The following is a 12618-nucleotide window of genomic DNA, read 5'->3' as shown; positions in this document are numbered from 1 at the left end:
ATTACTGTTTACATGGTCAATAGTTATATCCGATTTTTTTCCTTTTTTGCTTATTTAGCTAAATTTTAAAATTCTCTTACTTTTACATATCATATTGGAACACGTTTACATTTCATGGAACAATTTGAATAACACTTAATTTCAGAGGGATAAAAGACGCATTAACAAATAATTTTATATAATTTCAAGCATTTTGGATTCACCCACACCTCAAATACGTGACGTTTGCAAATCTTTGATTCAATCGCTCTATACGCATTCCAGATAAACCTTGATGCGAGCGTGCTGCGTATCTCCAGGTAAAGCATCATTAACGGAGCTCTTTGTCTTGCAGGTGGGAACGCAGAGAGTCGCCAGTGCCCCGGAATGGGCCGATACAAGGTGACCCACAACAGCGAGGGCCGAGGAGGCTCCAGCGACGGAGCCAACGTTGCCGCCTCCACCTCCAATTCCGGAGGAGGATCAGGAACCAACGGGAATGGAGCGGGTTCCGTAGCGCTCGGAGGAGGTGGAGGAGGAAGCAGCATCAGCAGCAGTATCAGCAGCAGCAGCAGCAACAGCGGCGGCGTCGTCGGCGGCGGCGGCGGCGGCAGCGGGAGTGCATCCGGCGGGAGCCAGTTGAGTGGTGATCAGTCCGAATGCGAAGGAGCCCCTTACACGGCCCTCATCGTCGGATGCTCCGACACAAGTACCCTCGAGATCCACGACACTTGCTCTCACTCAGGTATTTGGCCGTTTCGGATCTTGCTACAGAATGGCCTCTTCACTTTCATGGAGGTCACAGTTTTAGTATGGGGGCCCAGAAGGGCTTCTTCAGTCATCACCAGTATCCCATTTTACCTTTGGAGCCCTCTTTATCGGCTCACATTTGGTCCATCTTCTAGGCCCCTCTTATTTGCACATCATAAATTAATTTTTGTATGACTAGTTGTTATTAATTGTCGGCTCACGTTCAATAGATCTCTACACAAGAAATGAATAAACTTGTCACTCAATATTTTTTGTCAGAAAAAAAATATATTATTGTTGAACTCCTCTTCCATACTATTATATTAATGCGTCTTCATTTTTTCAAGCATTTAAGACAGAAATAGTGAACCCATTCATAAGACCAAATTACTGAGATTCCTATTTCAAATATCACTTGCAACATTTATGACTGGATTCACTGCCATATCAGTGGCGCATAAAGACGTATGTGTTATCTTTATTGCTTTCTTCTGTTCTCTTTCCTTCTTTACCATTTTTTAAGCGAGATCAGCTGTTGCCCGATTTTCTTTTGACCTTTGGCATCTAAGGTCGCTCATTCACCGAGGCGGTTAAAAGGCCGAAGAAATTTTAATTGCGTCTCCGTCGACCAGAAAGCCAGATGCCTCTGACAGCTTATTTCTTTTTAATTCATTTGGTTCCCGGGACCGGAGGGAGGGAGATCTTTTGTTTTAAGAAACTTCCCGAATTCTTCACTCCTAAATCATGCGAGACCGGGTGTTTCACTTCTGGATATTAAAAATTAAAGCAACAGTTTTTCAACCTTTTTTTTTCCCTTATTATTTATCTGTCTGTCAGTTGTTTGCTCAGTTAACCCTATGGCACAAGCCTTGATATTTTTGGTACACCGAGACGAACCGCGGCGTTTTAATCTTGGAAGACGGAATCCAAACACAAGAGTTCATTATGGTTTTTACAACCCCGAGTGAATCCCCTCATCGTCGTCGTCGTCATCTCGGAATACATCAGTCGGTGTTCGAAATGGTAAAGGGGCCTCTGTCTCGCTCATGACTTATGCGCAGGGCTGATTCATTTAGGAACCCGCCCGCTGAGTTCTCATGCATTCTTGTGGATTATTCATCCTCGGAAATGATTGACCAGCGGCTGAGGGTGGCTCGCTCTTCGTGTTAATGAATCAGGGCGACATGCAACATGCATATTCGGTATTCCGTTCCGTCCTATGCCGGTTACTCTTCTACTCCTCTGCCCGCTTTGCATTATTGAGATTATCTCTTGAATTTCATTTGACTTCACATATGTTGAGCAGCGGGGTTCTGCAACAACTGTTTGTTTATTCTAAAACATATAAAATCATACGAGAGATTTACTGACTGTTAGCTCTGTAGATATGAAATTCTGTGATCCGAAGTAGAAACATGTAATTAGTACGAGATATTCGTGGGAAATTTTGTCGAGGACTAATACTTATGAAGAAACACTAAAAACTTTGGATTTGAAATTAAATAAGATAACGCCTTCGTTTTATTAAACATGACTGCATATTTTAGAATCCGTTTCAAATTTGAATAATAAGGCTCTTTTTCTCTACTCGCTTTCGAATACCATTAGGAAAATAACGCTTATATTTTAACACTTCATTTATTTCAATACATGACTCTGGCCAAAACGTCTTGCAAAGATTAATTAATCATCTCTCCTAAGCCCAAGTGATTCACGAAAACTATAAACTTGATAAGTTTCTCTCCAAAAATGAGGAAATAGATTACACACACACACACACATGTATGTATGTGAGTGTGTGTTTTTGTATGTAAACACATTAATATTATGGTACAAATATCGCTAAATGTCGAATTCACTATACCTTGAGAATAACTTTCACCCAACTGGAATTAAAATAGGTAAATGCTTCTGGGAATCCTGACTGCCGCAGAGGCACATCTCCAATACAATTCCCCCAGAGTGTAAGTAATTCCCATGGTACAGTGATTTTGATATTAAACAATATTTATGGTTTAATATTCTTAAGTAGCAAAAAGTCACGCGTGTATGTGACAAAAATTTGCACACTCGTGCAAACATATAAATATATATATATATATATATATATATATATATATATATAGTTTTTTATATATGTATTATGTGTTAGAGAGCTAATTGTTTACAAGTCTACATACACAGTACTTTCTCTGTATAACTGAAAAATCTAGGCACAAAAGCACATACGTATTCTCGTGAATATTCGGTCCAGTAGAAAGCGTCGCCTGCATACGTTGGCGAGCGACTCGCAGGCCACCCATTTTTTTTTCCCCATTAAGGATGCTGATCCCTGCTCTGTACTCTAGTCAGATAAATTGGACCTTTCATATTAATAAGTTTCTGAAAGTTGGACGGAGGATTGGCATTCAGGTCTACTCCTCTGTCGACAGCATATTTATTATGGACTGTTTACTGCGAATGGTTTCCTGTTTATTTAATTCCTTTCTGTTCAGTACGTTAGAGAGTTTTGCTATTTCAATTTTCATCATCTGATTTTTGTATGCAATATAAAAATGGTTGTTTTATATCTATAAATTATGTGTGTGTGTATATATATATATATATATATATATATATATATATATATATAAATGGTTGATATTATACATTATGTATGTATATATATATATCTATATATATATATATATATATATATATATAGATATATATATGTAAGTGCGTGCTTGCGTGTGTGCATGTATGTAAGTATGTATGTATTTATGTATGTATATATGGAGGTGGGTTATGGAATTTAGGGCATAGCCCAAGCGCTGGGACCTATAAGATCATTCAGCGCTGAAATGAAAGTATGGCTAGATGGAAAAATGAGAAATGAAATGAAAATGATAAACTGATGACAATCTTGCACTTGAAATGTATGTATGTATGTATGTATTTTATGCAACTGTAATAGCCACAATCCCCTCTTAACTTCTTGAATTCTTTGCTCTTTTTTGGATACGCTTGTTACTACAAAGCCTGAAGATCCAAGTTCAAAAGAAATTGTGATGTCCGGTACCGGGAAACGTAACCCGGGTCCCATAATCACAAAGAGGTCACGTTGGTCGGCAACGCTACCTCTTTGTGTTTATGGGAACTGGGTTCGTTTCCCGGTACCGGACATCACAATTTTTTTAAAAATTTCTTTGAACTTGGATCTTCAGGCTTTGTAGTGAGAAGCGTATCCAAAAAGAGAGCAAAGAATTCAAGAAGTTAAGATGGGATTGTGGCTATCACAGTTGCACATGTATCCGGTAAAAAAGTGACCAGTAGATTCTACAATACACACACACACACACACACACACACACACACACACACACACACACACACACACACATATATATATATATATATATATATATATATATATATATATATATATATATATATATATAGTGAATGCATATTATTCAGTTACCCCACTGATTATACATTTTTAAATTTTATGATAGACACTAAATGCAATGTTGATTAAAAAAAATTCTCCTACAGTAATAAATTATACCAATTATAAAGTAAAAATGGAATCGAATTTGTAAGTCTTGGTCTATTTTTATCACAATTTATCTTTTCAGATATCTTTCCCTCTCCTTTTATCCTCTTAGTGTATGTAAAACAAAATATTCGTCTTCTAACAATAGTTATGGAAATTAATTGATGTATTACTAAACTAACAACTCTTTACCGGTTTACGTCCATTGCTACGCATTTTTTACCCTTGCAAGATTCAGCTTTTATTCTCTCTTTCACTTGACTCGGAAGACTTTAGGAAGTTTGTCCAGAACCTTCCTTCTCTAATAAGTAATCATTTAGTGACCTATCTAGGGTGCTTCTTTTAAGCAAAATAAAATTATTTTTATAATAATATCTGCTAGGTACTATTCATAATTATTCCAGTCAGTTATAAAAAATTATTGACTACCCAAACCACTCAAGTTATGCACAGTTCCTGACTAAAATTATTTGGTAACACTCGTATTAGGAACAATGAAGATGACACATGAAAGATACGAGTCTTCAGCACCTATTAATACTAGTCCGTATTCGGCGCAGTAAATGAGTATTCATGTTCGAAGTCAATCATGTTAAGAATTGCAAGATGTGTATAATGCATATTAAGACCCCAGGTAATGAGCAATATTAACAAGTAATGGTTAGTACCTTCTCGTTCGTCATTATTTTCTAGGATACTCGCCAGTTTTTCGTTATTTCCCAAAATATTTGCATTTCCTCTGTCATCGTTTTGCCAAAATATTCTCATATCGCCTTGCAATTATTTCCTTAACATTCTCTGTTTTTTCTCCTCTTTGTCACCGAAGGCTCATAATGTTTTCAATTACTTCCGCAGAATACTCATGCCACGGATACTGGGAGGAAGCCGGTCGCCAGTATTTGGTGGTGACGCCCATTTCGAGAAGCAGTAAAGGCGTGAGGCGATTATGCCTCGTGTTGGATCGTGGTGCGGGCATTCTCTCATTAGCCTCGTCTGCCCACTCCTGCAGCAGGCACCTCACTCCTGGTTTCCATGGACACATCGCTCTAAATACGACAAGCATTGGTAAAGATACGCCATCTCTCTCTCTCTCTCTCTCTCTCTCTCTCTCTCTCTCTCTCTCTCAATTATCTCCTCCGGTGAAGGTGGGAGAAATGTGTGAGTTTAGGACTGTTCGAGAACGACTGAACGGATCTTCATAAAATGTGATAGATATTTTATTCATTAGGCAACCCTCTCGAGATGATTGCCTTTTGGGAGAAATCGGGGGAAAGGTGAAAGGTAATCATATGTTAAGTTGGTCATATTAGTATCCCTTTTCTTCCCTGAAAAATTATAATTTAGCCGAATTCCCATTTGCAGGTTAAGTCAGGTTCAGTGGCACTAGTTTTTTCATAAGGTTAATTATGTACGAGAATTCCTATCTGGCTACATATATTTAGTATCCTTTTCTTCCTGAAAAATTATAATTTAGCCGAATTACCATTTGCAGGTTAAGTCAGGTTCATTGGCACCAGTTTTTTCATAAGGTTAAATTATTACGATAATTCCTTAATCCTGGATAGAGATTTTCAGCTTTTAATTGTTTCATGGACTTTGACATTTCCAAATTTAAAAATTCAGTTGTAAGGATACACTCTAGCTCACTTTTTCAAACCAATGGAATACAGGTGATTGTGCTTACTTACAAGCGCGTAATTATATAAATATTGTATGTGTGATTGGGCTTTTACCTTAATGTGTAATTACATATGTTGTGTGTGATCGTACTTATTCCCAAGTATAATTATATAAGCCTGCTATTTGTGAATGTTAAACATTTCAGCGTATGAAGCCACACAAAAGAACCTGGCATCCCTTGGGAGGTGATTGCTCTATATTCAGATTTGGTGTTTTTGTTACATTAATTAGGATTTAAGGTAATGCCTTTAAAATATCACCTTTAGATGTCATCACTATTATAATAACCGCTGAAAATTTTTTTAAAAGGTTTTATATTTAGCTCTGTAACGAAATCATTACATAATTTTCGCTTGACTAGTTTGCATTCGTACATTCAGAAAGCTTTGATAAGGACGATTTTGTGCATTTTTCAGTAGTAGAATATTTTGACGCTTTTAACTGAAACCAGTAAGTGGAAGGTTAATAATAACTTAGTATAAGGATTTACTATTGAACCCAAGTTCCCTTGTGCTTGATTTTTGAGACGGGGAGTCTGTCTGAATTTGCTGCATTTCAAATATTGATTGGTCGTTATAGAATATGTTCATTTTCCAAATCAGCGTAACCATATGTTGTCTCTATCACTGAATTGATAAATACTTAACTTACGGATAAAAGCGAAATTTGCAAAAGACGAAACAAACTATTGTTAGTTTATCGACTAGAGAAACATCGCCTACATGTAGGAATAACAATCCTTTTTTTTTTTCTACGTACCTCCGTTATGAGAGATTATTATTAAAATGTCGGATCTATTTGATTTTGACATTCTGCGGGGGAATATTGGTGTTTAATGTGGATTTTCCCAAAGAGGATATTGATATTTGATCTGCGGATAATTGACTGGGAATATTTATATCTGTTATTGATATTTCCTGCCGAATATTCCATTTGGACGTCGATATATCCAGCGCAAATTCGGTATCTGATAACATGACGATCGATGTATTATATAAAAAGCCATCCAAATGACCCCAATTGACGTCCTTCTCAATGTCTGTTGACATTCCATTGATGTTTTGGCTTCAACTGATCATCATAACTAAACAGGGACACGAACGCAGCCATGCAGCCGCATACACACGCGTCCCTTTTACGTGTTTGTCCGGTTTCATAAATAGCGTCATTCATCATGTTTAATTGAGATGTTTTTGCAGCAAGTTCGTTGACATATTATAATTCAGCGTGTTATTTTAAGCCTTCTAATTAATGAGGTTTTTTTTATAACAGATATGTTCTCATAACTGACGTCAGCGGGAGCTGCACGTGACTTTCAATTGCAAGGGGACATTACAGTTATGTAGTTTTAATTTCCCTTGTCTACGGCCACTTATGACAAACCACTTTTTTATCTTTTTTTACTAAACAGCTTACTGTTATGACTTAAGGGTCTCCCGTTGTTTCCCTTTTTTCTTAGGAAAAAATATGTGAATTATGAACCTTTATGAGGTGCTTTGGAAAATTCTCTCTGTTTTGCCTTTGTTGTGGTATTTAGCAGTGCGGTAGGAAATATGAGTTGTAGAAACTACAATTCATTAAATACCAGTACGAATAATTTAAACACTTCGTCCTTCAAGAAAGTTCTTGGGAGAGAGTTGACTTTCCTATTTCATTATTTTAAAACGATTAAGTGCAAAAGTAATAGTAAATATTAAAACTAAAACTATACGCCATTTAATATTATTACCTTCCTACTTTATTTCATTCTAACTTGCATTCTTCCTGTGTTATAACATATGAACCAAATGGCCTATCTTATTTAAATGCAAATGCTTTTTAAAACATCCGGAAATCATTACTGCCTACTGGCATCAGGTACATTACGTGACCAGCAATTATTGCCAACAAGGAGCAACATGTTTGGATTATATAACGAGTTTTGAAATAAATAATTCGACCATTAATGGAGAGCACCTGTTCCCGCCTCCTCTCATTTTCAAATATAAGATGAACATCAATTTAAAAAATATAAAGATAGTTGAAATCTAAAATATATGAAAGAAATCAAGGGTTCTAGGATATCTGAAAAGTCTGAAGTGCTTACAAAAAGATCCGGCATAAGTTCTAAATTTCAAGGGTACCGTTTGTTACCGTTAGTTAGTGGTGTTATTGTCCTTTTGCAGAAGTGGTTATGAGCTTGCTTCATCATCACTAACGTGTTACGCCAGATTTTTATTTTACGGCGTTAGACGTCAAACTACTTTTCATCACTTCGGCTCTTTTACGTTGTGCCCGAGTTTCCTTCTGTTGGTCTTCTTCTGTGCCTTTTTCCTTGGTTTTCGGGGTCTTTCTACTGATCTTCGTCCTGATGCTCCCAAATTGGCTTCTTTTCTAACTAAATATTCTCATCGTCCTATGATATGATCTTCCCAACGAACTAAAGGTCATAAATCTGAGCGCCTTATAGTCACATTTGTTAAATATTTTCTTTTACTTTTTCTGCCGTGTAGAGCATTACCAGCATTATTCACCTATGAATAATATTCGGTGTGCACTACTGAGATGCAATTATTTGATAACTGTCCAGCAGTCTCTATCCATTTCATCCAGGTTGCTGTTGCTCTTTTTATTACCATCCTCTTTCCTCCTCCTTTTCTTTATCTTCCTCCTCTCTTTCTTAAATCGTCGTCTTTTCATTTAGGTTATCACAAATTCTTTACGCCCCGTATATTTTGCAGTCCTACGTATTTCTAAAGAATATTTCTGTTACTGTATTTTAAGTACAGACCACTCATTATATGTGTTTCATTACCTGTTACCATAAGCCTTTTTCTTTTTTTCTTACATTAATATGCAGTCTTCTCCTTTCTTCCATCTTGTGGTTCTTAATGAACACCAATATCATCTTATATTCTTTAGATAAACCAGCCACTGACTCTGTTCTAGATCTGGTGTTAAGGTAGAGTGATATGACTAGTTTACTGAAATCTTCCCGGTACTCATTGCTTTTGTAATACCTTTCATTGCTTGGTACTCGTATCAGTTGGCTTCTGGAGATCCACAAATATATCACGGTATAACCTGTATTTGTCTGTATTTTACTTCGATTTATCTAGCATTAATTAAAACCGACTTGTCGTTGATTTTAACTATTTTTCACAGTTTTTCCTCCGACACCTCCAGTATTTTCACATCATGCTCAAGCCCTCTTATTCCTCTATACTTTTTCACGCTGTAGTGCCTCGCTTTTTTTCCTCTTTACATTACTGCTGCAAATATTCTTCTTTACTCAGCCATTCTTCTGGTTCTGTCTCTCCCTCTCCTACAGTTTGGTGAACACATCAGTGACTGGATTTCTTGCTTTTTTCAGCAGATCACTCGCCTATTCCTTGGGGTGTTGGATTTTCCATGCTTCATTTTCCATAAACTCTTTTGACCTTTTCGGATATCATTTGGGCTTTGTATCAAGACTCCAGTGTATATTCTCTCCGTCCGGTATGCTAGGCTAGGGAAAGTGTTCGTTTTCATGAGTTCATTAGGGTGAAGATTATCGTGGCGATTCTTCAGATGTAAGCCGGGACACAAATCAGTCTGAGGTGAATCTTGCAAGTATAGCATCATATGACAGTATGGTAATTACAGTTATCGAAAATTGGGAAACGAAAACAATTCTCTAATACGATGATGATAGGCACAAATTTTGTTGTTTGTTATTTATATATACGTTTATGAATATAATTAAATTATGCATTTTGTTCCTCCAGGTGAATTTTCTCGTTTTTCAATATATATACATAACAGATGGGAATTTAAAATATTGCTGTGCTATGCTACGCCAAGTTTACCTTATCGTACTTGTGATATGTATACATATGATGTAAATTCAGTGTTGTAGCTCCTCAAACGCCTTTTCAAACACGTTTCTTCCCTCGCAGGTGGATGTGGCCAGCTCGCCCCAACCAGTGCCAGCTCTGTCCTGCAGAGAGTATCGGTGCCACTTATCTTGGCGGTATCGCTGATATCTCTGGTCCAGTGCGTGGACGCCAGACTGTGGACTTTTTAAGAACCCTAACAAATAATAATTACTTATCTGAAGAATTCTGAGAGATTATGTGATTTCTTAAATGTGTGTGTGTCGGTACATTACGCCATAGAGATGTCAAAGTCATTCTGAAGCTATGCAGGAATCACACTCGGTAACCGTTGAAATAGCCAGGAAAAAAAATGTGTTTTTGTGTGTGTTACATGTAGATATTAAGCCCTGAACAAGAAAGAGAATCATCAGGTCGAATGAAATCACTGACATGCAATGTAAAATGGTGAGTGAATAGACCTCATATTAATAATAATAATAATAATAATAATGATTAATAATAATAATTAATAATAATAATGATAATAATGATGTGTATTATTAGAGTGATAGTGGTGTACTAGTGTTTACTCGTGTGAAACTCTCTCCGTCGGATAGTGTGGGGAAAATCCTGTTTTTCCCATAGCCATGTTCTTGTCTGCAAACTGCTGTAGAAGTTGAGCTGTGTAAAACTAAAACAAAATAATAATAATAATAATGATCATTATAATATACATGATATGTCCCGATGGTGTGTCGCTGTCATGATGTACCAAAGATATGCTTATTATAATAATTATACAAACCTGTTGTGGGCCTAGTTCGCAAAGGACAAGAACTCTGCCGCAAGTGAAAGGAGGAGGAAGAGCAGGACAAAGGGAAACAGGACACAAGAGCAAGAAAATCAAGACAGTGATGATGGTGACAGAGTCTGTCCCTCGAAGTTCTGAGAGTGAAGATAATGGAAATCCCAAGGAAAATAAGGAATGAGAAAGAGTGAACAGCCAAAGGAACACACGAAACGAAGCATACACTAATCCCCGAAGAAAGCTGTGTTTTCGTTCCAAGTTTCAAAGAAAAATGAAGACAGAAAAGTCGAGCGAACAAGACAAGTCTTCTGACACAGCGGCCCCGTTCATTCACCCTCCAGTGTTCCTGTGCTTGCGAACGAGACCTAAGCTTGGTGTGTCATTCAGCCCCCCACTTGGTTTCTGCTTGTCAGGTCGGGTTAGGTCAGGTCAGGTCAAACTCTCAAGGGTCCAATTACTGTAAAAGCTGAGGAACATGAAAAGACGTTATTGGGTATTGCACATAATCATCATACCGGTTAGGTGTCAAGTGATCCCGTTGCGTTCCATTCTGTGATTGCTTTCGTCGCGTAGTATTGGTCGTCGGAGTTGAGGCGGAAAGTGGAGACCAGGCGAGGGGTTGTTGGTGAATGGAATGGTAGTTCTAGAGAGCTTCAGGTTGTAGTTGAACCATTTTTGAGTGAATCCAAAGGGGAAGAAGTGTGTAGGCCCCCTTTTTGTAGGTGATATTTGATGATATATTGCTGATTGTTATTTTGTGTATATGGAAAATAATTAAATAAACAGATTAGTTTGAAATATGATTCATGATGAAAGTTGATGTGTTGATTTGTCGTGTGTTACGTTGACTTTGTAGCACAACTATGATTACATGTGATTTATTCTTTTTCGAAATGAATCATGGTTATTACTGTCATGAAGGAAAAAGTCATTCTTGAAGGTGTTCAAAATGGAGAAAAATTATGTCCTGGGAAATCCTACCCAAATCACAAGGACGAAGGACGTTCACCCGTAGGGAAGCACATCATCAGTGGAGCGAAGGTCCCGTCCCTCCACCCACACCACCCCACCCTACATGGCCAAAAAAAAAAAGGGAAAAAAAGATCGAGATTGAGAGTTCGAAGGAAAGAAAGTTCATCTAAAGTAAACCATTTTGTTTGAATTAATTTAATTCAATTTCAGATAAAATTACCTTGTATTAACTCAGAAGAAGCCGTCCTATCATCTATGACTGAGCAACATTGCAGGGTGACGCTAAAATAAAGAACTGAATGAACAAATCAATCAATAAAACGGAACAGGGTAGTTCTAGGAGTACTTTGCAACCATGCAATTGCAGTTAATATTAAGCATCAAAGAAAGATATATATATATTTAAAATACCCTTCCCTTTGGAACCCCCTTTAGGAATTGGTAAAGAGTATTGGTGTGCCGTGGAAATTGGCTCTGAATAAATGAAGGAAAGTACCCAAATTAGACTTAACACCCAGATTAGCTATTTTTGAACTTGAATACTGATGAAAGGTTAAGTTACATTTTATATATATATATATATATATATATATATATATATATATATATATATATATATATATATATATATATATATATATATCTATAAATATATTATATATATATATATATATAGTATATACACACACACTATATATATGTATGTGTATATATATATATATATAGATAAATATATAAATATAATTATTAATATATATATATATATATATATAAATATATATATATATATCTATATATATATATATATATAGATACATTAAATATATATATATATAATATATATATATATATATATAATATATATATATAATATATAGTAAAAAATAAATTTAGTGCGAGGATATTGAGTTATAGATTTTATAAGTTTGCCTGTGCATCTGGTAATGATCGTTGATTTTATTCACAAGATCCGACAAAACACACATGGCATTTAGTATTTTGATGTTTATCTGTTGTGTTAATGAATCTGAACCTTCAGTTATCATATGGATTGG

At 36.3% G+C, this 12618-nt stretch overlaps 1 protein-coding gene across 1 annotated transcript in view; it reads left to right on the top strand.

Annotated features, from left to right (window-relative positions):
* Positions 1–12137, top strand: part of LOC135223565 (uncharacterized) — a 442274-nt gene extending 430137 nt beyond the window's left edge. Inside the window, exons 10-12 of the mRNA XM_064262080.1 lie at positions 335–724; positions 5123–5332; positions 9865–12137. Coding sequence (XP_064118150.1) covers positions 335–724; positions 5123–5332; positions 9865–9992 — 728 coding nt within the window. The 3' untranslated portion in view covers positions 9993–12137. The remainder of the gene's footprint in view (positions 1–334; positions 725–5122; positions 5333–9864) is intronic.
* The last annotated feature ends 481 nt before the right edge of the window (positions 12138–12618 follow it).

This window comes from Macrobrachium nipponense, chromosome 10, assembly GCF_015104395.2.
Source record: "Macrobrachium nipponense isolate FS-2020 chromosome 10, ASM1510439v2, whole genome shotgun sequence".
In the NCBI taxonomy this organism is placed as follows: domain Eukaryota; kingdom Metazoa; phylum Arthropoda; class Malacostraca; order Decapoda; family Palaemonidae; genus Macrobrachium; species Macrobrachium nipponense.
The sequence above is the reverse complement of the archived record's forward strand: the minus strand, read 5'-3'. Positions and strand labels throughout refer to the sequence as shown.